General features: G+C 43.1%; 1 protein-coding gene across 2 annotated transcripts in view; it reads left to right on the top strand.

The window, feature by feature from the left end:
- Positions 1–26,338, top strand: part of abcf1 (ATP-binding cassette, sub-family F (GCN20), member 1) — a 28,646-nt gene extending 2,308 nt beyond the window's left edge. The window contains exons 4-26 of one of the 2 annotated variants that reach the window (XM_079521853.1): positions 403–535; positions 1,480–1,514; positions 1,604–1,678; positions 2,541–2,600; positions 4,156–4,278; positions 5,568–5,663; positions 5,792–5,887; positions 6,264–6,386; positions 10,219–10,319; positions 10,518–10,603; positions 12,078–12,217; positions 14,264–14,412; positions 14,985–15,068; positions 18,180–18,304; positions 18,647–18,759; positions 21,899–22,073; positions 22,374–22,448; positions 23,437–23,507; positions 23,594–23,626; positions 24,695–24,863; positions 25,166–25,230; positions 25,627–25,699; positions 25,816–26,338. In XM_079521853.1, coding sequence (XP_079377979.1) covers positions 403–535; positions 1,480–1,514; positions 1,604–1,678; positions 2,541–2,600; positions 4,156–4,278; positions 5,568–5,663; positions 5,792–5,887; positions 6,264–6,386; positions 10,219–10,319; positions 10,518–10,603; positions 12,078–12,217; positions 14,264–14,412; positions 14,985–15,068; positions 18,180–18,304; positions 18,647–18,759; positions 21,899–22,073; positions 22,374–22,448; positions 23,437–23,507; positions 23,594–23,626; positions 24,695–24,863; positions 25,166–25,230; positions 25,627–25,699; positions 25,816–25,988 — 2,373 coding nt within the window. In that variant the 3' untranslated portion in view covers positions 25,989–26,338. The remainder of the gene's footprint in view (positions 1–402; positions 536–1,479; positions 1,515–1,603; positions 1,679–2,540; positions 2,601–4,155; positions 4,279–5,567; positions 5,664–5,791; positions 5,888–6,263; positions 6,387–10,218; positions 10,320–10,517; positions 10,604–12,077; positions 12,218–14,263; positions 14,413–14,984; positions 15,069–18,179; positions 18,305–18,646; positions 18,760–21,898; positions 22,074–22,373; positions 22,449–23,436; positions 23,508–23,593; positions 23,627–24,694; positions 24,864–25,165; positions 25,231–25,626; positions 25,700–25,815) is intronic. The other variant, XM_079521854.1, reaches the window with a different exon arrangement.
- Positions 26,339–26,345: the final 7 nt, after the last annotated feature.

Here is a 26,345-nt window from a genome sequence, read left to right as displayed (position 1 = left end):
TAATATTACACTTGTCATACCTCAGCCAATAACAGGACATTAATAACACTGTCATACTTTAGCAGCCAAATCCCCCGTTTGTCTATTCTGAGTGGTGCTAGCCCCTCCTATGCCCAGCTTTCCAGCTTTGTGTAAACACAGACATTGGCTTGTGATTGGCCTGATGAACACGGCCCATAGCGATGATTTGATTGGCTGAGCAAAGTACATGATAAAAGATAAAAGTGAGGGCAGAAGAGTGAAGATGCCAACAGTGATTGGCCGGAATTACTTTTGTGATGATTTGATTGGCTGAGCATGGAATGTGATTGGAGGGACCCATGGAGTCCCCCATTGTAACCTGTTCCAAGTTCTAGCTCAAGTGCACCCTGCACACATTTAACATTTTTTGTTTGTTCTCAGCCTCAAAAAAACAAGAAGAAAGACCGCCGGAAAGGGAGAGGTGGTGGGGGAGATGACGATGAAGATGCAGACATTATGGAGAAGCTGAAAAAGCTGTCGGTGCAAGCCAGCGACGAGGATGACGAGGAGCCTGGTAAACAGTCGCAGACTCTTGTGCCCTTTAATGATGTGAGAGTGTCATTTATTTTTTAAAGCCCTCTTCCATTGGAATTTCTTCTGGTTTTCTCTTCTCCGTATGTGATTTGAAATTTGCGCGTCAAGCTTTAGCAACACTGTGGCGAACAAAAGGACTTGTAGGGTCATTTTAAAGCGGGCGTGTTAGTGGGTGATAATCGGACGTTACTTTTAGCCAAATAACATTTTAAGAGGAGCTTAACATTTGGAACTTCTCGCTCAAAATGCACTTATTTGTCAAAACTCGTCCATGGTATCTCTGGAATCAATGTACACAGTACAGTATAGCATTACAGGTCAGCACTGGAAAACGTTAAATGGCTGACAAATGTAAAAAGAATACTGGAGGCTGGCTTTCAGGCCATTTAACCATATGAACCCTAGTGCATTGGTTCCCAAACCTTTTCATGTCAAGGACCCCCAAATTGACACTCATTAGCCCGTGGAGCCCCATATGAAAAGATACGCCAGGGACCCCCATAAGAGAAGATTTTTACGGCTCTAGCAGTGATTCTCAACCTGTTTAATTTCAAGGACCCCGAGTTTGACATGCATCTTAGTCTACAGACCCCCATTTAACGGCATTTCTATCTCTGGGACCCCCGATTTATATCGTAAAATCAATGTTAATGTAACTCTGAGAATGTACAAATGGACCTGTTAGGGTCAATTTGGTTCCATTTGTACTCTCTGAGTTACAGACCCATAAGGGTCCATTTGGTTCCAAACTATCCTTTAGCTGGGGACCCCATGGAACTCCCTCAAGGACCCCTGGAACCACGGAACTAGAGGATCTAGTAACAGGGTCAACTAAGTATATAATAGGGTTTAAGTCGTCAAATTTATTTTGTGAAATAACAAATGGCAATAACGGCAAGCCTCTCCTTTTTTTTTTCTCCACAGCATTTGTCCCCAGTAAAGGTGGCAAGAACACTAAGGTTTGTTGAGAATATCTTTTTTTCCTGTGATGGTTTTGAAGAGTTTTGCTCTGGTGTTCTGCATGGTAAGCATCTTTGTATCTTTTCAGGGTGGAAACATCTTCGCTGCTCTCGGTCAGAGTGACGAGGAAGGTTCTTTTGATGAAGATCGACCACCACAAATGGTACTGTGATTCTTTTTTTTTGTGTGTGTAGTTGTACAGTAGAAATGTTTATTGAAGCATGTTCTACCCAGAGTGTAGAGTAGGAGAGTAGCGACACGCTTTGATCTCGCCGCAAAGCGGGTGCCTATGGGCTATAGTTCCAAACATTGCTCCTATGACTGGAACTATCCCATTGAGATAGAATGAGCACTTCCGCATTCCATTGTTACAATGGGGGAGTCAGCGGGGCAGCGGTGGCCGAACGGTTTGCGGAGCGGTCTTGTTATCGGAAGGTCGCCAGTTCGTATCCCTGGACCGGCACATTAAAATTACCACAGCTGAAGTGCCCTTGAGCAAGGCATTGAACTCCTACCATGAAATGTTCTATGAGCAGGGTCTGGCTGTAAACAAGTTCGTTGAGCTTAGTCCATTCACCCTGGGTAAACAAAGAACTTTGCTTTGTGTCGCCACTCTCTTACTATATTACTCTGGTTCTACCTAGTTGTCTGTTGCCATTGTCCGCCCCACCATTGGGGGCGACATTTTTCAGGCTTTGCTTTGTTTGACTGCAACAATGGTGCAAGTGCAGAAAGAGCTTTGGTTTGCTTTTGTGTTGGCCTATTTGTTTGTTTTTTCCTGACTAATTAAAAAAATGTTTCTTTTTAGCTATACCGTCCTTTGGCTATTGGTCTGTACTGTTCTGTTCTTTGCTCTGAGCAGTGAGCATAGATATTTGGAACTTGTACTAAAGATGCACAAATGAACCAGCTCCAGAAGGTTATTTTATTGATGTTTTTAAACATCTGTTCTTTGTAGGCTGAGAGGTTATTTACTGAAAAACGATGGGTATATCTCTGTACATGTCTGTCCGTCTTTGATACAGGAGGTTGAGAAGGTGTCTAAAGGCAAGAAAAAAGCTAAATCTAAGCCTATGAAGGTGCAGGTGGGTTCTAAAAAAGGTTCTGTATATATTCTATACTACCCATCACCCTCCATCTTTGTTTATTTCCTGTGTCAAGAAAAGAGAAAAGAATTGACCACGTTTCGAGCCTTGGCTTCTCTATTTTTTTTTTTTTTATTTTTTTTTTATCCCACGATTTTGCAACCCAGTTTTTTCACCCAGTGCCAATTATCTAATGTAATCCTGGGCGCTACACTTCCTCTGCCAACCTGGGGGGGGGGGGGGGGGGGCAGCGGACTGACCTCATGTCTCATTCTATGCATGAGGAGTCCAAGCTGCTTCGTTTCACCTGACAGGGGGGAGTTTCCCTGGCCGGACGTAGCGCGTGGAAGGAACACGTTATTCCGACCAGTTCCTTTCCCCCCCATCAGGCGCCCCGGCTGGCCAGGGGGAGGTAGTTTTAGAGACTAGGATTACTGCATGTTTTTGTGAGGGTACCTACCCTAGGGGACACGGGGAGAACATGCAAACTCCACACAGAAAGGCCCTTTCGGCTTCTCTTTTCTTGATGCTACTTTTGAACCCAGCACCTCTACTAAAGTGATGTGTGTATTCTATTCGTTTTTATTTCCTGTGTTACCTTACATTTCTTTTCTTCATTGTTTCCATGTAGTGGGACTTGAAGGTGGAAGGCAACATTTCACATCAACTTCGTTCTTCACTGACATGTACACTTTTTTTATTTCTCATCTTCAGCCCCGCTTTGGGATGGGATTAGCTTCCTGAACTTTCTCTTGTGTATAATTACTAATACGTGGACATCTGTTGTTTCACAAATGTACCTTATTTGGATGGGATTGGCATGCCTGTATATTCTCGCCAGTATTGCAGAAGTGGCCGTGGTTCGTCTTTGATCATAGATACAGCATCAGATGACGGTCAAAAGCAATTTTTGTGAAGAAAATGTATTTAAATCGTACAGTTTCAATCTGGACTGTGATCAGAGTTAAGTTATCAGAGTACCCCTGAGCTCGCTGAAAAACAATTGATATTTTTAACCATAATTTATACAGAGCTAGTGTGTAATAAACACAGACATGCTGTAGCTGATCTAGAAAGGGTTCATAATATGACCAGATTTGACTGAGAGCCTGCCATCGTGCAACCTCCAGCTTAGAGGAAAAGTCCAAAATTAGTTAATAGCACAGGCAGACTCTTCACATACAAGAGCATGTCTGAAATCGACAATAAATGCTTAAACATGTAGCTAGGTGTAATGTTAATAGTCCACAGAAGTGAACCTTTCAAGCCTGTTTTCTCAACTCGCTGTTTTCTGCAAGACATTACTCTGTAAACCATATCTCAAACTGGTGGGTCAAACTGGTGGGCAGCCCCTCAGTCAAATTTAGCCACATATTATTGGGTATGTCTATACAACAGGAATTTTGTTCATTCACATGGAGTCCTCACCCTTCCTCGGCACGAGAACTGTTGCAGGCAGCACTAGTCCACTGTGGATGCAGTCTGTCTTGAGACTGAGGTGTTTGTCAAAATGTTTAATCACACTTAACTTATTTTTTTTACATCACATTATCAGTTTGCATCCGATGAAGAAGAGGATGAGAAGGAAGACGAAAAGGAAAAGGAAGTAGAGGAGAAACCCAAGAAGACGGAACCCAAAAAGGAACCCAAACCAGCCAAGGTCCAAACACAGCAGAAGGCAAGTTAATAACGAGATCTACAAGCTCATAGCGTGCCACCGAGTGGCGCGCTACGAGCTTGTAGGTCTGCTATTTTTGAAAAATCGTGAAAATGTGGCACAAATATTTGAATATATATTCTTTCAGAGCCAACTTTTTTTTAATTTCGACGTCAGGCCTAAATGGGTTAAACCCTATATATATATATATATATATATATATATATATATATATATATATATATATATGTTCCCCCAGGTCTCTATAGACCAGGGGTTCTCAACGTTTTTGGCTAGTGACCCCCGGAAATGCTTTGGCCATGTCTCGACACCTGCCCCACCCCCAATACAAACTGACTGCAAAAATAACCTGTGAAAATGTATCATAAATGAATACTGAAACCAGATTATAATCATTAAAGGAGAATTCCATGCTATAAGGCTTTCTTACCCTTTTTTGTAGTTGTTACGTCCCCACCAAACTACCAAAGAGGTCCAGGTGTTATTTTGTGCAAAAGCGCATTATTGGTTATTTCCCCTACCATAAGCCCTCAATGAATTGAATTGAATGGGGCATTGGGGTGTTGTGCTAATTCGCTTGTTTCCATCGCTCAAACATAATTTATTTTGTATATATCCTCTCTTCATAATGTAAATAGTATCCCAAGCGGCACACTTTACTACTTATTTCGATGGAAATAAGTGAATTAGCACAAAAACCCAACCCCCATTGAGGGCTTATATTAGGGGAAATGGCCAATAATGCACTTTTGCACAAAATAACACCTGGACCTCTTTGGTGGGGACGTAACAACTACAAATAAAAGTAAGAAAGCCTTCTAGCATGGAATTCTCCTTTAAGGAGAAGTTTATGCATGTATTATGTGAATGTAAACTCTTAATTTCCTTTTTCCAGCCATTCAGTTGCAAAATTAAAAAAAAAAAAATGTATGTATGTGTGTGTGTGTGTGTGTGTGTGTATATATATATATTGTTTTTTTAATAATTTGGGGACCTACCATAATAACTTGGCGCACCCCCCTCTCTCCATGGATTATCCATGGAGCAGTGCCCTGTCGGCCAGGTGTAGCTAATCAGTTAATGGTACACCTCAGTAATGGCAGCTGCCAGGGAGGGCACCCCTCTGTGGATTCGTCTGTACTTGGTCCCTTCCTTTTTACCCTCTACACCAAATGTCTTTCTAGTAGTAGCTCACACTGCTTTGCAGCTTGTAGATCTGCTGTTTTCGGCAAATGTTGCGAATGGAGAATTGGCGGTTATGTTTTTAATGTCATACCTTTCCCATGTAGAAGGGAAAGCCGGTTCCTCCACCACGCAGCGAAGACGAGGAGGAGGAGGAGGAGGAGGAAGAGGAGGAGAGTGATGGGGATAATGACACCATGATGGTACGTTGTTCTCCTATGAAGCTTTGTGCTCTGCATTTATTGGGGTCTTGTGTTTTTAAATCTTTCTTCACATTTTCCAATGTGTGTGTGTGTGTGTGTGTGTGTGTGTGGTTTGTTCAACCCATCAGTGTGCTGAGGACGTTATCGCAGAGCAGGCCAAGAAGGACGATGACGACCCATTTGCAAACCTTAGCAAGAAGGAGAAAAAGAAGAAAAAGAAAATGGTAATTGGGAAGAGCTGTGGTTGATGACCATTTATGGGCATAGCGGTCGCACTGGCGGATCTGGCCATCTCTATATATGCCGCCTTATGTATGGGCGTAGCGGTTCTGGACATCCACCTATGCAAACGACTCCAGGCAGTGCACTTAAAGGGGCATTCCACTAATTTTCAACATTTTACTATGTCATTAATATACCTTAGAGCTGTTGTGTGGAAATAATAAAAAAGTCCCCCCATTCTGTGTTTCCTAGAACTTGAGGTCTGAAAAAAATCATTAACATGGTGAAACACATCTTGATGATGTCTGATGGAACACTGCCCAGCTTATTATTTCAGTCTGCTTGCTCTGCGTCTGACCATAATGTGTATAATTCCAGATGGAGTATGAGAAGCAGGTTGCCAGCGTGCGTGCCCAGAATGCAATAGAAGGAGACTTCTCTGTGTCCCAGGCCGAGTTGTCCTCCAGACAAGCCATGCTGGAGAACGCCTCTGATATCAAGGTGAGCTGCCTGTCATCACAATACAAATAACCCTACCTACCCCACCAAAACATTAAAAGACAAGAAAAATAAAAATCCATTAACTCCCCGAACGCCCGGGGGTTATTTAATCCATTAAATCGGAGCGCCCAGCGATTTATAGCAGCGGAGCACATTTAGTGATGTAGCCAACACACTCTTGATGCGATCGACAACCACGGGAGGTATGATTAATTCTAATGCGACTAGCGACGGGACCGCGGTGGGCCGTCTTAACACATAATCTTTTCTTAGAATTGGACAGAATGATTTAGTTTCAAGAATTTTGATGGGGGGGGGGGGGACATTTTCGATGACGTCCCAACCGGAAAATAGCATCAAATGTTGTGCAACAGATGCTCCCAGTCTGGAGCGATGCGATCGGTTTTGATATCAATAATCTCCGTCCTTTTGATCAATCGCCGTCCTGAGTGCTGGGCGTTACTAATTGATTGAATGGAGAACTCTGTCCTTGCCGCTCAGGGTGTTAACAAATGTCCTTGCTGACCGGTAGTCATCCTAGTGTCAACATAAACTGTGTTGGCAAAACATAGCCAAAAATACCTAAGCGTTTCTTTGTATTTCTCTGTGAAATGTTGACGTAAATGGTGCATTTATATAGCGCCTTTTATCCAAGGTGCTTTACATAGATTGTGCATTCCATTCACACACACATTCATACACCGATGGCGGCGGAAACCATGCAAGGCACCAACCAGCCCATCAGGAGCAATTAGGGGTTCAGACTCAGGGTCTTGCTCAAGGACACTTCGACACAACTCTGGGGGAGCCCGGGTTCGAACTGGCAACCTTGCGGTTCCCATTCGGCCACTCTACCACTGAGCCGCCGTCACAGGATCAGAACAACAGGATTTATATAAATAAATGGCAAAAGTTCCTCTTTAACTCTTTGAGAGTTTCATGGATTTCTATATAGTTTTTAGACTTCTCTATGGCAGAATGGCGTTTTTGAATGATTTATTGAAAATTCTCTGCTGTGAATGTGTGACAACGAAAGACCTTCAGAGAAAGCTTGGCTTGTCTGCTTCCAGGAAAAAAATGAACTGAGTTGATAAAATGTTTAGTTGTGGTGTTGGAAGCCATTTAAAAGAGCCTGCATTTACACTGGGTAGTGTTTCTAGGACAACAAAAAAAGTTATGACCGGTTGAAGTTTTATTTTCTAAATAACTTTTTTTCTGCTGGGCGTACATAGCCATGCAATATCTCATTTTAAAGGGTGAGTTGTCTAGTTCAATTAAAATAAAATAAAAAGTTTCTCACATGTACCACTGTAGATATTTTGCCATCTATAAATAGCATGGTCAGTCATGATCAATCTGACCTATCCAGCTAAAAGTCCCCCTAGCTCTGAAATGGAACATCATATAAACTCAATTCTTTTTTGGGGTAAAATTAGACATTCTAACGCACATTTTGATATATACCATGTTTACATAGTCTTACCAGTACCGTGTCTATTCATGCATGTATCTCAAAAACCTGTTGTGAAGAAACAGTTTTGATAAAAAACTCATCCAAGGACATTGTTTTGATATGACTTTGTGCCCATGATATGTATCAAAATATAGACTTGAATGTATACTGTATTATAACAAAAAAATTGGGTTCTTACCATCTACCGTTACAGAGTAAATCACAGTTGAAACTCGCTTAGTCAAACCATAAACCTCAGACTAGTGAACAAAATAGCCATGACAGGTCTAACTCATTGTAAAAGCTTGTCTTTTATTTTTTATGACTAACATAATACAATTATAATAAATACTACAGAAAATAAATAGGCCTACATACAAAACAGTTGTCCCCAAACTCCCCAGTGTCCCCAAACCACTGCATTCCAGTTGTTCTTGACGGTGTGTGTGTGTGTAGGCTAAATTTAAAAAAAACAACAACTGAAATGAATGAATGCATCCGGTTCAGTGTCGGAGAACTCCATCGCAGTCTTGACTCTTCGTCTTCATCATCATCATCATCCTCCTCCTCATCTGATGCCAGTTCTAAATATATAAAAAATAAACATTTAGCTGTAGTCAGCCCGGCCAATAGCCAGTTGGGGGGGGGGGGGGGGACGTAGGCTATCTGACATCATCGTCATCATCATCATCACACGGAGACACACTAAACAATGTACAATCATGATTGTATACAATATACAATGAATGCAATTATCATGCAAGCTCAGACGTCAATGAAACGTCATACAGATCTTATATAATACGCTACTGTTAGCTTCACTCCCCGTCCCCCCTCCGATCCTTGTAGCAACGTCATCATAACCACGCGTTGCTTCAGTAAACGATGCATGTTTGTTCTCCGTCTTTGTAGACAGTAAATAAAAGGAGCGAACATTACTCTAAAGATCAGTTCGCCTATAAGGCACGCTACAATATAAAATACTTGTACTGCCATGCGTGCATGCCTGCTACGATACATTTGTACTGCAGCAACCAACCGATCGACACCAACCCCCCCTCCAGCCCTTAGCCAGCACCAATGCACCGACCAACACCATTAGCCAGCACCTTCGGTGCTGGCTAATGGCTGGGGGCCATCGTGGTGAGTCATTCTGGCGTCATGATCTGACTAGTAGTAGTAATTATCCAAGCATCTATTTGTAGCGATCATCTTATGATTTCTGATCACTATAGAAGGGCATTTTCTACAATAAGATTACCTCAAAACATTCCGGGTTGATCGTCTTCTTCAATGGTTTCCCGGTATAGCTCATCGGACGACGATGGGGAGACAATGAAAAAAGGAGGGAGGGAGCAGCGAGTCTCGCTGTAAGCACTGGACCAGGGCTACTCCGCCTGGAGAAGGCGACTGGGACGCGTATGGATCAATACTACTACCACAAAACTCGCTCAAATAAATAGTACTGCTTTCAACTTTTTCTGCTAGAAAATCGCTCGGGCGAGACGGCAAACAGGCAAAACAATGATAACTATGAAGACTCCCTCTGCCCCCACTGTTTACAGGGGGTGGGACCAGCTTCCAATGGCAACACGTACACGTGTGTCACGTGACACGGGTTTTCTGGGTAATGTAGTTGGAATATAAGCTCAGGAATTTAAACAGCGCTTCGGAGCATATTAATATGTTTAGATTCATCAAAAACTGTGAAGACGCCAATTGGCGTCATTGATCATTTACGGAATTCTGATGAAGACGCCAATTGGCGTCTTTCATCTTCTAAGGGTTAAAGGACCTATAACATGAAATTCAACTTTTCAATTTCTTTTGTGTTTTTGGGGCTCCCATATGTGTTTTCTATCCCCACAAATAACCAATTTTGAACAATCAGGCTTTCATATCATATGGGTGCTTAAATGAAAATTGCTCTCAGGAACAGCTCAACTGATTTTGTCCTCATCGTGATGTCATCAATGTCACCCTACTTTGTATAATTCCTCCTCTTCTTCAGTCTTCAGTTCCATATTTGCATTTCCACTGTTTACAATGTCCGCCATTGTTGATTTTCCAAGCTGGCATGGAATGGAAACAAGCCTGGTTGTATCTAGCATCAGTATTATAATGACTCAAATATTAAATAATCTGCATATCAGCACCCCCACCACCTCAGGACATTGTGGTATTGCAGCTAAAACTGCTTTCAAAGTCCAGAAAGAAATGACGAGGACTGGTTATATCAGAGTGGTGATTGAGGCTCAAACCATTAGAAATAACTTTGAGGGACATAGACAATATGATATTAAATATTAAAAACTGTTTTAAAATGCACGTTATTTCTGCTAATGTGTCCTAAAATCTCTAACTCATGACCCCCACCAGCTGGAGAAGTTCAGCATATCTGCTCACGGAAAGCAACTTTTTGTCAACGCTGACCTTCTGATTGTGGCGGGCAGACGATATGGCTTGGTTGGACCAAATGGGTAAATTCTCTCATTCAAGACACGGTCTAGATTAGAATACCCTTATTAGAAGGATAAACTCCTTGAGATGAACCATCTCATTTTCAAGCGGATCCTTAACACAAATGTACAGAATGTACGCTACATAAAACACAACTTAATATAAATGTATCTAATTATCAGTAACAAACTGTTACTCTCCTGTCTCTCTTCTATCAGCAAAGGAAAGACCACATTACTGAAACACATTGCCAACAGAGCACTAAGTATTCCCCCCAACATTGATGTGCTGCTGTGTGAACAAGGTAAGAGTGAACTCTACTGGAAAGAATTCCTGGATCTCTCTCTCTCTCTCCCCCTTTCCGTCCTCTGTTCACTGTCCCCCTGTGTCTCTCCCCCTGGATCTCTCTCTCTCTCTCTCTCTCCCCCCCTCTCCATCCTCTGCTCACTGTCCCCCTGCGTGTCTCTCTCTCTCCCTCTCCATCCTCTGCTCACTGTCCCCCTGCGTGTCTCTCTCTCTCCATCCTCTGCTCACTGTCCCCCTGCGTGTCTCTCTCTCTCCATCCTCTGCTCACTGTCCCCCTGCGTGTCTCTCTCTCTCCATCCTCTGCTCACTGTCCCCCTGCGTGTCTCTCTCTCTCCATCCTCTGCTCACTGTCCCCCTGTGTGTGTCTCTCTCTCTCCATCCTCTGCTCACTGTCCCCCTGTGTGTGTCTCTCTCTCTCCATCCTCTGCTCACTGTCCCCCTGTGTGTCTCTCTCTCTCCATCCTCTGCTCACTGTCCCCATGTGTCTCTCTCTCTCCATCCTCTGCTCACTGTCCCCCTGTGTGTCTCTCTCTCTCCATCCTCTGCTCACTGTCCCCCTGTGTCTCTCCCCCTGCGTGTCTCTCTCTCTCCATCCTCTGCTCACTGTCCCCATGTGTCTCTCTCTCTCCATCCTCTGCTCACTGTCCCCATGTGTCTCTCTCTCTCCATCCTCTGCTCACTGTCCCCCTGTGTGTCTCTCTCTCTCCATCCTCTTCTCACTGTCCCCCTGCGTCTCTCTCTCTCCATCCTCTGCTCACTGTCCCCATGTGTCTCTCTCTCTCCATCCTCTGCTCACTGTCCCCCTGTGTGTCTCTCTCTCTCCATCCTCTTCTCACTGTCCCCCTGCGTCTCTCTCTCTCCATCCTCTGCTCACTGTCCCCCTGTGTGTCTCTCTCTCTCCATCCTCTGCTCACTGTCCCCCTGTGTCTCTCCCCCTGCGTGTCTCTCTCTCTCCATCCTCTGCTCACTGTCCCCCTGTGTCTCTCCCCCTGCGTGTCTCTCTCTCTCCATCCTCTGCTCACTGTCCCCCTGTGTCTCTCCCCCTGTGTCTCTCTCTCTCCATCCTCTGCTCACTGTCCCCCTGTGTCTCTCCCCCTGCGTGTCTCTCTCTCTCCATCCTCTGCTCACTGTCCCCATGTGTCTCTCTCTCTCCATCCTCTGCTCACTGTCCCCCTGTGTGTCTCTCTCTCTCCATCCTCTGCTCACTGTCCCCCTGTGTCTCTCCCCCTGTGTCTCTCTCTCTCCATCCTCTGCTCACTGTCCCCCTGTGTCTCTCCCCCTGCGTGTCTCTCTCTCTCCATCCTCTGCTCACTGTCCCCATGTGTCTCTCTCTCTCCATCCTCTGCTCACTGTCCCCCTGTGTGTCTCTCTCTCTCCATCCTCTGCTCACTGTCCCCCTGTGTCTCTCCCCCTGCGTGTCTCTCTCTCTCCATCCATTGCTCACTGTCCCCCTGTGTGTCTCCTCCCGTCAGAGGTGTTGGCCGACGACACTCCTGCCGTCCAGGCGGTGCTGAAGGCAGACACCCGTCGCCTGAAGCTCCTGGAAGAAGAGAAGTCACTACAGACCCTGCTGGAGAAAGGAGAGGACAGTGTGGCAGAGAGACTAGATAAGGTGAGAGACATTGGGCCAGATTCAGCAAGCAATTTACGCTCGTGTTTTGAGCGTACCGACCGATTTCTACGTTAACGTGTGGAATTCATCATCTTCTTTTGGCCGTGACTTTGGGGCATATTCTACAACCATTTCCAAGTCAAGTGACAAGCTGACTTTCAGGGTCTGTGATGAAAGCGTAAATGCATTTAGCATACTTTAGTATTCATGCTGAATCAATTAATAGTTCCAAACCTCAAATAAAATATGTAGGCTATGTCCCCCAACATTGGTCAGCACAAATAATTATAGCCTAAACATATAGCCGAATTCTTTGTATTGCGCAGCTTGTGCTTGTAGGCCTATGCATAATTTCTACTATGGTTCACAAACGGTCTGACTGATACAGACTGACAGTCACTAGGGCTAATTATATAAAAAAAATAGAAGTCCACATTATTGAATGGCATCGGCGTGTTTGCAAGTCAGCCAGTCAAAGTTTTAACCCATTTTGGGCGGGAACCCCTTTTGGTGCTATTTTTGAAAAATCGTAAAAATGTGGCGCAAATCTTTGAATATATATATTTCAGAGTGAACATTTTTAACTAAAGTATTTGCTTCTGGGGGGTCCCTGGAACAACATATTTTGAGATGGGCCCAATAGAGATAATTCTGGGGGTCCTTGACATGAAAAAGGTTGAGCACCACTGACATAGAAACATGGGTTTTTCAGAAAGATGTTGGGATTTAGAAGCCTTCTTTTTTTTAATCGACCTCAGTCCAAAATGTGTTATAATAGGCTACTATATTGATCTCATTGTGAACGTCATGCCTCGGCACCAAACTTCCATCATGCCAACTTTGCCAAGTGGCAACTAACTCCAAATGTCCCGCGAATCATTTTAATATTATCATCATCAAATATACCACTCATTGCGAACACAATGAGCACAAACTATGAGACCTAGCAGAACGTGTGTCTGTCTGTCTGTCTGTGTGTCCCGCTGTAACACCACCCGCCCGCCACCAGAGGGCGCAGCTGTATCACACACAAAACACACACACACACACACACACACACACACACACACACACACACAACTTAACTTAAAAAGAACTTAAAAAAGTATGTAATTTATTCTAATTGTTGTTATTGCAATTTACGAGCTGCGTTCGCTTCCCGCGTTCGCACATCTTACTTGTATGGTATGGTTGAAAATGGAGATGGCTACGTGTCCAGAACAAATCCATTCCCCAGGCATTCAGACAGACAGTGATATGATAGTAGCCTAATCCAAAAGGGACTTCCCCTCATTAATCAATGCAGCTCTTAATTGCAAAGTATAGCCTTGGTCCTGAGGTTGAACTTAAATAAATTAGAGTTGCATTATAAGTGAGATTAGCCTATACTTTATAACGTTCAGTCAGTTGACATTGCGACAGACTTGCCTGTCAAAATAAGTTCATGCAGTGCATCGCGGAGCACCGCGTTCACCGTTGTAAGCTTGGAGATCTGTGCATTTTGCAGGTTGTGACATTTTTCACCTGAGATTGCCTTATATGGCGTGAAATGGGCGTGTATGTTCTATTTATGCGAGGCGACACCGGGCGAAACGCTTGGGAGAGACATTAGTGAAATTAGCTGCAGCCGTGATGCGCACAGATGAAGGCAGGTACGCCACCTTTGATGAATGGCACGTGAGATTGAGCGTATGGAATATACACACTCAATTTACGCACTTCATTTACACCTGGTGGTAAATTGCCTTGGTGAATCTGGCCCATTGTCACGTTTATTCCATGTTCCCATGGTCATGAAAAAAGTGGAAAGTTGTTTTTCAGGTCAGAGGAAAGATATTGGAAAATATATAGGTTCAATGAGGTTTGTCTATTAAATGGAATAGAATGTCATGGGGGGGGTGTTTAATTATCAAAATAATACATGGCTCCATTGGCCATGGTGGTTTCACAGTATGTGTGACATAAGAGAAAAATTGTCACTTATATATTATAATGGGTTCTCTTTGAAACTGGACAAGGCTCACTCTGTTGTCTTGTCTTTTCCAGGTCTATGAGGAGCTTAGGGCCATTGGAGCTGCAGCCGCAGAGGCTAAAGCACGTCGAATCTTGGCCGGTCTCTCTTTCACTCCTGAGATGCAGAACAGACCCACCAAGAAGTTCTCTGGAGGTTGGAGAATGAGAGTATCCCTCGCCAGGTACAATGTCCGCCATACACTGAAATGAAATGGAAGTCTGCCCTATTTTCATACTTACCTTGTACAACAGTGTCGCACAAAAGAAGCAAGAATGGCCAATCTACAACATTTTAGAAAGTTTTTGAAATGTTAAATCTTGCCTTTAGGGACTCCCAGGTTGAAATTGTTTAACCCATTCTGGGCGGGAACCCCTTTTGGTGTTTTAAGCATTATGTTGTACTTTATTGAAAAATAGCAGATCTACAAGCTCATAGCGCGGCATGAAAAATCGTGAAAATGTGGCGCAAATCTTTGAATATATATTCTTTTCTACTCAAATCTTTGCTCCTGGGGGGGGGGGTCCCTGGCTGGACCAACATATTTTCAGATGGGCGTCGGCCAATTACATATAATTCTGGGGGTCTTTGACATGAAATAGTTTGAGAAGCACTGACATAGAAACATAGGTTTTTCAGAAAACTGTCATGATTTAGAAGACATTTGTAGAATCGAACTTAGGTCTAAATTGTTTAACTTGTGTAGGCTACATGACACCCTTCAGTCATATCTTCCACACCTGTTTTCCTTCCCAGAGCTCTGTTCATGGAGCCCACACTCCTGATGCTGGATGAGCCCACCAACCACCTGGACCTGAATGCCGTCATCTGGCTTAACAAGTACCGTGCCGCTTTTATCATTTAGAATTGTAGAGCTACATGACAACGCCAGTGTCTTCTAATTGCGAACGCAATGAGCACTAACTATGAGACCTAGCAGAACATGTCTGTCTGTGTGTGTGTGTGTGTGTCTCTGTGTGTCACGCTGTAACACCACCCGCCCGCCACCAGAGGGCGCAGCTGTATCACACACAAAACACACACACACACACACACACAACTTAACTTAACTTTTAAAAAAAACGTAACTTAAAAAAAAAACAATTACTGGCCTCCTAGATTCATATTGTGATTCTGTCATTGTCTCCACCAGGCCGAAGGCATGGGGAGAGAGTATGTTTTGCACTCCGTCCGTGTGTGTGTGTGTGTCCGTCCGTGTGTCCGTGTGTCCTTCCGTCCGTCCGTTACCAGCTAATCTCTGGCACCGTTAACCCGGTCGATGCCAAACTTTGCACACACACTCCCTGGATGCCAACGATGAACCTCTGCCCCACATTTTCCAGAACGGCCTGTTATAGCGCCACCATGAGGCAGCTTTTCACATGTTTTACCTAAAACTGCACCGATCTGCGTGAAACGTTGCATGCACACTCCCTAGAGGCCAAGGACAAACCTTTGACCTGCATTTTCCGCATCTGCCTTTTATAGCGCCACCAGGAGGCCGACTTTTGTAAAACACATTTTTTGATATTACTCCTCCAGATTCTGTCCAAAAATCTCACAAATCGTTACAGAGTATCTCTATGGTCATGTGCTCAAGTCGGATCTGTCCCATATTTCATATTCCATCCTAATTGGCTATAATTGGCTTTCACAGTTTGCAAGATTGCCCCGTTTTGAACAAAAGCCTCAAATCATGAACGCAGCATGCAATTTACGTGAAATCTTTCACACATTTTCCTACTAGGCTGAGGAATATATCCCACCCTTTTCACATTGGCCTGTTATAGCGCCACCAACAGGTTGATTTTTGCAACAATTTTGGAACAAAATGCCTCAAATCATCCAATTGCCATCAAAGGCAAACATGTTTATATTACTCCTAAACATGTTGCCAAACATCTCACACAGTCCTATCCTCCTGGTGGAGACCTGTGCCCAGAAGGGCACTTTTTCTAGTTTTACATTTTTTTGGAGGCTCTAGAAGAGACTTTGGGTGTTTACACATGAGTTCATAGGCGAATAAGGCAATAGTTGTTCATATGATTTCCAAAACCCCTGTACCTTGAAAAAGAAAGAAGTGCACGGTTCTGGCAGAAATAGTCAAGATTTTTAGCACTCGGTTTCATCCATTTTGGGATTTCTTGTTTATTTTGGTCATTCAACCCCAGAAGCAGATCATTATGACAGGATGTTTCGGCCCGCAGGCCTTCCTCAGGGTAAATGACGCATTCATTCACGCTGAGGAAGGCCTACAGGCTTTTCTATCAGGCACAACCTCTGGAAGCAAACCATTTGCCCAATCATTTAGGTCGCATTCAAACCAGCATGCTATACTTCTGCGGGTTGTCGAAAAGTGCGCTTCGTTTGGTAGGTGTGAAGGCTCATTAGAATCCTTATGCGCATCAAAGAAGCGCATTCTACTGCGCCAAAAAACGGGGGCTTCGCTTCAAAGCACAGCAGAGTGCGGATCACAGCAGGTGTGAATGCAATCGCAACACCGGTAACGACTGGAGAAATCCATGAAGAACTCCTGTTTTTAACAGGAGATTTAAGACGTTTCTAACTCGTATCATCATGTCAACGTCGCAACGCAAATAATACAAACTATGAAAAACAATGCCATCACATTATCAAATGAAATAGTGTGGTTTAAAGCAGGGGTTCCCAAACTTTTTTGGACCAGGTACCCCTTTTGGGGTAGACATTTTTCCAGGTACCCCCTCATCTGAAGCGGCCGCAGAAACCTTTCAAGTGTCCTGAGTCTTTTTGTTGTTTCTGCAGCATGCGTCCTGCTGTTACTGTTTGGGGTCACGACAGGTTGACTAATGTTGTAGTTTTAGTAATCATGTCAGCTATTGGCCCAAAGCAAACATGGGAGAAACGCAATGAAAAACACACAAAATACGTTTATTGCACAACTTGGCAGAAATGACCACGTAGATAAACATAATTTTAATGTTAAAAAAAGTTTTTAACATTTTTTCTGGGAATTATTTCGGGTACCCCCTGGCTATGCGTCGCGTACCCCTAGGGGTCCGCGGACCCCACTTTGGGAACCGCTGGTTTAAAGAACTGAAATGTATTCATACAAAATCACGACCGTACGTTCACAGTGAATGAGTGGCTGCCGACCGGAAGCGTTCTGGTGGCCCAAACTGAACGTGGAAGTGTTGGCTGCATAGAGCCCATTGAACACATCGGTAACGTTCCCTGCTGTGGTTCGACACAGCCAGTGTGAAGGCAAACGCAGCAAATTAAATATGCAAGAATGATGCAAGTTCTCCGCCCATCCGCGTGGAGGTGTGAATGTGACCTTAGTTTGGTTATGTGAACAAATGTAAAGAACACAAGTTAAGTTTGTTATGGCTATTGCATGTCTGCCATCACCATAAGACCTGACTTTCACATAAAACATAATCCCGGATTATTGCACATAAATGCTTCAATGAAATGATTTCCATAACCTGCCTTTCACTATGGGCAACCGGCCCCGGGCACCCAGACTCTGGAATGACCTACCTTTGGCTTTAAGGCTAGCTAATTCAGTGTCTACTTTCAAATCACTTTTGAAAACATATTTGTACACTAAAGCCTTTCCTTAGATTTATCATGTTGCTCATTTTTCATGTCCATGTATGTATAATATGCTTTGGTTCTATCATCGTCTTATACTGTCTATTTTATACGGGGTGCATACTTAGTTTAGACTAGTCATTGGTTAGACATGGGTTAAGGTTAGGTTTAGGTGTGCTGCCCCGTGGGAGGTTAGGGTTAGGGTGAGGGTTTGAGATAGGTTGTAGTTGTAGGACTAATGACTGGTCTAACCAATGCCATTTGATTGTTGTTGGTTATCCCTTGACATTGTAAAGCACTTTGTAAACATTGTTTTCGAAAAGCGCTTATTGTTTCATTTTTTCTTTTTTTTTGAATCCTCTGCTCTATTTAAAGCTACCTTCAAGGCTGGAAGAAGACTCTCCTCATCGTTTCCCACGACCAGAGTTTCCTGGACGAAGTTTGTACAGACATCATGCACTTGGACTACCAGAAACTGTTCTATTACAGGGGCAACTACCGTACGTACACATGTACAGCTCCACGTACAAAACCTGTCGCTGTGTCCTCGTCTAAAGAATACGATACCATCACCCTTTAGGTGCCGATTGTTTTTTCCCGGTATATCCGTAAAGGTTTTTCATCGTATTGTTGTTTTTTTTATCGTATTGTGTCTGTGTGTACAACAGATACGCATCTTTCCTGAACTAATGACGCGATGCTAAACCTGTGCTAATAAACCTATGCCTACTGGATTACGTTGCTGAGTTGTTTCTACACAGTTTTAGACCAGACAAGAGTAGGCGGAGATCTCTGGTCTTCTGACGGGGCTAGACTAAATTAATGTCTTTCCTTTCCAAAAGTGATATTTAAGAAGATGTACGTGCAGAAACAGAAGGAGCTTCAGAAGCAGTACGACAAGCAGGAGAAGAAGCTGAAGGACCTGAAGGCTGGTGGCAAGTCGACCAAACAGGCTGTAAGTAGAGCTTTCTTCATTCACATCTATGTTACTAAGAGATTAGCCATATCCCATGGGCACACCCAGTCGGCTGTTGGTCGTCTCATATTTTCTTGTAGCTAGCATAATCTAACCGCATTGGCTATCATGAATTAACCAGTTGGACAACTACTGGACATTATAACTAGCTACCTGAGGCTGAGGTAACTGACAAACAAGCATTTGGTTTTTATCTGGTAACCAGGAAAATTCAAAGTGGACCTGCACTTTAATCTCTTCTGACAATCATGGCCATTTCTTTCCAAGATTTTAAGAAGATTGAGTTGGCTCTATAGGCTTTTAACTAGTTCAGAACAATGCAGGTAACGACGGATCTCCTCTTGAAATGGACTCATTAATTAGGGAAATAATTTGTCTTGTCATTAGCTGAGCGTTGCCACTCCGCAGTGTTTGAATTTGGTGAATGGTAATTTCTTATCACCAAAAGTATTCCGAAAAATGCACACTGTCTGCACTTGCAGCAGTGGCCGAACGGTTTGCGGAGCGGTCTTGATACCGGAAGGTCGCCAGTTCGAATCCCCGGACCGGCACGTTAAAATTACCACTGCTGAAGTGCCCGTGCGCAAGGCATTGAACCCCTACAATTTACAATTTAGGCATTTAGCAGACGCTCTTAATCCAGAGCGACTTACATTAAGCAAGAACAAAAAGCATGGGAATACATCACATATGTAAAATGCATTTATCGCGAAACATGCGTAAGCTAAGAACGTGACTAGAACATATCTATATAATGACACTATACATATAAACTATAACTAGAACATATCTATATAATGACACTATACATATAAACTATACATATATGCTATACTATGGTGTAGTATACCATGAAATGTTCTATGAGCAGGGTGTGGCTGTAAACAAGCATCTCGAGCTGAGTCCACTTCCCTGGGTAAACAAAGAACTTTGCTTTGCTTACTTTGCTTTGCAATTTGAACACTTTATTAGGCAACGTTTCGGTCAAAGACCTTCTTCAGGCATCACTTTGTGCACTTTATGTGCATTTTTTCAGCCCTGCCTGCTACGGTCCTACGCACTCGTCTCAGAGCCCATCAGGTGTGCATAAGACTACTTGGTTTGATACTGTAAATCGCTCTGGATTAAAAGCTAAATGTCTAAATTGTAAATGCTCAAATCACCGGTCTGTTTCAATAGAGGCCAGGGGTGTTTAATGAAATGCATCATGTCCTCTGATTTAGTTGTGTTTGCTAGACACATTGTGCTTGTTAGGGGCACCACAGTAAGTGTCAACAGGAGACCCATTGATATGCATCATCTAGGTCCATTCATGTTCATTTACACCACACCACTCCCTTCTGTTTCCCAGGGTTTCTCTTTCAAAGCACTGAGCCTGAATGTAATTGTTAATGAGTGCAGTGTAGTGTCTCAAGAAACTATAGATACCAGGGTTAAAGATGAACCTGGCATTATCATATGAATGAAATGGAATGCATTTCATCATGTTCTAGCCCAGGGGTTCTCAACCCGTGGGTCGCGACCCCTCGGGGGGTCGCCAAATTATTTTAGGGGGTCCCCAAATTATTTAAATTTTGTTTTTGTTTTTTTAATTTTGTTTTTTTTCACTTTTTTTCAAAAATAGCAGACCTACAAGCTCGTAGCGCGCCACTCGGTGGCGCGCTATGAGCTTGTAGATCTGCTATTTTTCAATAGCTAAATTATAACAATGCTTAAAACACCAAAAGGGGTTCCCGCCCAAAATGGTTTAAGGTTATTGTAGCAGTCAATTTATATTGGGGGTCGGGAGGGGGCGGGGCGGGGGTCCCGAGACATTGCCAAAGCATTTCCGGGGGTCCCCGGCCAAAAACGTTGAGAACCCCTGTTCTAGCCATTAAAAAAAGTAGGTAAAGTACTGATGCCATGTGGTCAGGTTTCACATACTGAAACTTAAAATGGTGCATTTCTATAGCGCCTTTATCCAAGGCGCTTTACATAGATCCATTCACACACACATTCATACACCGATGGCGGCGGAAACCATGCAAGGCACCAACCTGCACATCAGGGGGCAATTGGGGGTTCAGTGTCTTGCTGCTCAAGGGCACTTCGACACTAACTCTGGGGGAGCCCGGGTTCGAACTGGCAACCTTGCGGTTGAACCCTGAACCACCATTGCATTTCATACTTGATTGATTGATTGAAATATTTATTAACAGTTTGCAGAATTACAGTACATTTCAAGCACAAACTCAATACAAAGACTTAACTGTGAGTGGACGACCCAATTAAGCATTACACTTGTTTACAAGAGGGTCCACCATGTTCAATTCATCAAAACATTTAGAGACGTACAAATAGACACTTCTATATAGTCAAAGAACAGAACAGGAATTCACCATAAAGGAGGTAAAAAGGGAAAAGAAACATATACAGTGCGGGGAAAAGGGGAGGGGGGTGGTGGGGGGGATTCAGATTTATGACTTATGGCTGAATATCCCACAACAATAGTACAAAGAACATGGACAGTACTAACACGTGTCTGTGTACCTTTTTCAGGTGAATGTGGGAAGTGAATTGTCTTGTCATGGAGCCATGTTGGTTCTCTCTTAAATAATAATTGAAATGTGGGAAATGTTCATGGTCAGGTCAGGTCCTGAAAGGAACAGTTCACCCAAGAAATTACTTTTATTTCTATCGTTTACTTACGCCATGATATATTCAATAAGAGGAGACTTTTCATGTCTATGTTCCCTTTCACTGAACAATCCAACTAACGAAGAAAATGGTTGAATTGAAGAAAATCGGAGGCCAAGATTAACCGCAGCAAAACGGTCTAAAAAAGAATCTCATAGATTTTGGTGTTTCTAGTGTAAATACTCTTTTGCTATAAGGTGGTCTGAAACGTTCACTGTTGTTATTGTTCGATTGAAACTTGTCTCATACAGTCTCTTGGTCTTGCTGACATTTTTGCAACACTCAACGCCATTTTGTTTTGTTTTTTTTGCCATTAGGAGAAGCAGACGAAAGATGCACTGACCAGAAAACATTTTGTTTTGTTGTTGTTTTGCCATTAGGAGAAGCAGACGAAAGACGCACTGACCAGAAAACATTTTGTTTTGGTTTTTTTTGCCATTAGGAGAAGCAGACGAAGGAATTGTTGACCAGAAAACAAGCGAAGGGCAAAAAGAAAGGAGCTATGGAGGAGGAGAGCCAGGATAGTCAGGAGCTCCTGAAGAGACCCAAAGAATACACCGTCAAGTTCACCTTCCCTGACCCCCCGCCGCTCTCTCCCCCCATCCTCGGACTACATTGTAAGCGCTTTCTGAAATCAGGGTTTTCCTCCTTTTGCAGGGACGTGCACACATAGACATCAAAGGGGGCTTCTTCAGCCCCTGAACTTGAACGCAACATTTTGCATTGCACCAATTTGTTTAGAACACCGCTCGAAAACGCCGTACGCCGCATCTCCAGTAGATAAAGAGTGCAGGGTTGCGCCCCGAAAATAGCAGATCTACAAGCTCACAACGCGTCGCGCTGCGACGCGTTGTGAGCTTGTGATTGCTTGCGTACATGCATATACATCAACTCTGCTATGCTTCTCCCTAATACAGGTGTTGACTTTGCCTACGAGGGACAAAAGCCTCTTTTCAGGAATGTGGACTTTGGAATTGACATGGAGTCCAGGAGTAAGTGTACCACTTTAATTTGAGCCATTAAAGCGCAATTTAGCCCATTTCTAACCGGAATCCATGTTGTTCATTGCGAGGACATGGAAGAAATAACGCTGCAATGTGCCGTGTGTAGAGAGGTCGCTCTCAGCACCGGAGAGTCAAATGGAATGATTGGATTCAAATAGAATATTGGCAAAGATTCCCTACAATTTAGGCCTTTAGCAGACGCTCTTAACCCATTTAGGCCTGGAAAAAAAGTGTCTTCTAAATCCTGACAGTTTTCCGAAATACCTGTTTCTAGGCCTATATCACTCAAAATTTCATGTCAAGGACCCCAAAAATGATTTCTAATTGGCCTCCGAGACCCCCCATCTGAAAATATGTTGTTCTAGGGACCCTCCAGAAGCAAAGATTTGAGTTAAATACATACACAACACACAACAAAAATATATTCCAAATTTGAGGCACATTTTCACGATTTTTCAAAAATAGCAGACCTACAAGCTCGTAGCGCGCCACTCGGTGGCGCGCTATGAGCTTGTAGATCTGCTATTTTTCAATAGCTAAATTATAACATAATGTTTAAAACACCAAAAGGGGTTCCCGCCCAAAATGGGTTAATCCAGAGCGTTCCAGTAACCAAGAACAAAAACATGGTAACATAAAAAAGTCATCATGAATCATACATAAGCTAAGAACCTAACAGTGGAATATCTATGTAATGAAACTATGCGTATACACTATAGAGTGCTATGTCTACATAAAATGCTATCCAAGTTACATAAGTTGAGCCTTTAGATACGCCTGTAAGGTCGTCGAGGCTAGGGCAAGTGCTACGGGCTAAGAAGGAGTCTGAAGAGGTGCGTTTTCACTTTCAGACTACGGTTTAACCAGTGGTTAAACCACAAACTTGTTTTTAAAATGTTATTTGTCATATAAGAACATTTCAGATGTGGCTTGTCTCACCCCTGTTAACTTTCGATTCTCATATTCCCATCCACAGTTTGCATAGTTGGACCCAATGGCGTTGGAAAAAGTACCCTATTACTGCTGCTCACTGGAAAACTACAACCAGTAAGTCTGAGGAAATTCCCCACGTTTTTGTTCTGCCTCGAGTCGATGTACATTCTTGCGAGTAAACTGAACTAATCATCTTTCAGGGCAAAGGTGAAATGAGGAGGAATCATCGGCTGGTGAGTTAAACCTTTCCTGACCTTTTGAGATAACTTTAAATCCTAAAATATTATGAATAGATAAATGACTTTGAACATTTTCACTCTGTTGTATGGCCAGGTAATGTTAGCTGTTGAATGCTCAGGTAATGTTATGAATGTTCAGGGCCTGGTCGGCGTTCAGAACGTGTGCCAGTTTGGAGCAGGCGGTCAGCCACTCGTACGACTTCACTATGTGTTGTTGATCGAATGAATGGTCCTTGAGATATACGAAGGACAGACACAGACATTTGTAGATGGATGAGCATATTCTATATCTTATATTAAATTTGCCTAGGTTTAATTTGTGATATAGGACATGTCTGCTTTTAAGTCTCCGCCATTGTTTTCATCTAATCTAGGCTTTTTTTATATACAGTATACTGTTAATTTTCTTTTATGTTTATCCAATGTTCAGCATGATCACAAGTTTAAAAAGACAGGTGCCATTAAAAACACTGAATTATTTTTCTGATTACAATATAAAACTTTTAATCTAAAATGCAATTTCCTATCTAAAAATCCAATAATCTTAAACACAATATCTCAGTACTATACAGTGGATGTTCATTCCAAATTGAACAAAGGTACTGTATAAAAAAAGTCGCATTTGTCCCATCTCTTGGAGCGGTGACCCGCAGCCAAGGAGCGGTGAGCTGCAGCCGTGCCGCGCTCGGGAATCATTTGATTAGTTGATTTGACCCCCCAATCCAACCCTTGATGCTGAGTGCCAAGCAGGGAGGCATTGGGTCCCATTTTTACGGTGTCTGGTATGACCCGGCCGGGGATCGTACCCCCGACCTCCCAGTTTCAGGGCGGACAATCTAACCACAAGGCCACTGTCTGGTTAATACCCACTTGACACTGTGTATTGGTAAATGATGAATTGGACATGGTAGGCCCTATTGTAAACAAGTGTAATACTTTATGGCGTCGTCCACAGTTAACAGTTTTGTATTGAGTTGTGCTTGAAATGTACTGTAATTCTCCAATCTGTTAATAAATTCATCAATCAATCAATGTCCATGTGCCCCCCTCCTCCCCTTGTAGAAAGTGGGTTTCTTCAACCAGCAGTATGCAGACCAGTTGAACATGGACGAAGCAGCCACAGACTATCTTCAGAGGAACTTCAACCTTCAGTATCAGGACAGCAGGAAGTGCCTGGGTCGCTTTGGCCTGGAGAGCCACGCGCACACCATTCAGATATCCAAACTCTCAGGTAAGAACCAAAATATGATTATCCCATCTAGACCCGAGTTAAAAACATTCACTTTGAAAGAATATATATTCAAAGATTTGCACCACATTTTTACGATTTTTCAAAAATAGCAGACCTACAAGCTCGTAGCGCGCCACTCGGTGGTGCGCTATGAGCTTGTAGATCTGCTATTTTTCAATAGCTAAAGCATAACATAATGTTAACACCAAAAGGGGTTCCCGCCAAAAATGGGTTATGGAATCAATTCACACTTTTGAGTGTTAGTGTTTGGTGATCTTGGTAACCTCCAGTTTCTTCAACAGGAGGACAGAAGGCGCGTGTAGTATTTGCTGAGCTGTCTTGCCGCCAACCCGATGTACTGATCTTGGTACGTGCAGCTTATACGTCTTGGGGTGGAATTATTAATGAATATTTGATTAAACGCTCCCAAAAAAGATTTAGTCTCCGACACATCTAGGGGCTTTTTTTTTGGGGGGGGGGGGGGGGGTTATACTCCTTGCTGGCTGTCTGAATACCAAAAAAAATAAAGATTGACACATTATTGCTTATAGCAGCTTTAATCGACTAAGTTAATTACATTAGATTTTAGTAATGAAATAACAGGTTTAGTATCATGTAAATGTCTAATGTTTACCACTTAAACCCTCTTGACTGGGAGTCAACTTGTGATGAGCATTTACTATTTCACATCTTGATTAATATGGCATCATTGTTCTTAATTAATAACTCTAAATTGATTGAATCATTTTCTTCCATCTATCAGGATGAACCCACTAACAACCTGGATATTGAGTCGATTGATGCCTTATCAGAAGCCATCAATGAATACAAAGGAGGTATGTAACGATAAACTATGTGGCTACACATTATGAACATGATAGTAATGCTATATACTGAAATTATTTACTGCTTGGACAATAAGTAATTGGCGACGGTCTCCACTCTTCTACAGCTGTTATCATTGTGAGTCACGATGCCAGGCTTATCACTGAGACCAAGTGTAATATGTGGGTAGTCGAGGACTGCGCGGTCAATCAGATCGATGGCGACTTTGATGACTACAAGCGGGAGGTGTTGGAGGCGCTAGGAGAAACCCTTGTCAACAAGATCAAGGAAAAGGAGTGACCTCAGAGAGGGCCTACACATCAAAATCCAATGCAACCCGTCACACAAAAGCAAGGCCATATCGTCCCAGTGCTGGTGTTCTCTTGGACTATGTGCTTCATAGATGGCATCTACGGGCATGTTACGGCTAAGCTGCTGTGGAATGACACTGTAACGGAATTGAATGAGGAAACTAGTTTTAGTCACCATAAAACCTACCGAGAGGAAATGTCATACATTAACACTGACTCTCCATATAATGTAGAAATAATGCTTGAATTAACATGGACTACCCATAATATCTGGATAAATGGTCTATGATCAAGTCCCGCAAAAGCCAAAACAATAAAGATTTTTTTTTCATCATAATATTGCTGT

The sequence above is a fragment of the Electrona antarctica genome, assembly GCF_951216825.1.
Source record: "Electrona antarctica genome assembly, chromosome: 15".
NCBI classification, from domain to species: domain Eukaryota; kingdom Metazoa; phylum Chordata; class Actinopteri; order Myctophiformes; family Myctophidae; genus Electrona; species Electrona antarctica.
Note: the sequence above shows the minus strand (reverse complement) of the source record. Positions and strands in the feature narration are given on the sequence as shown.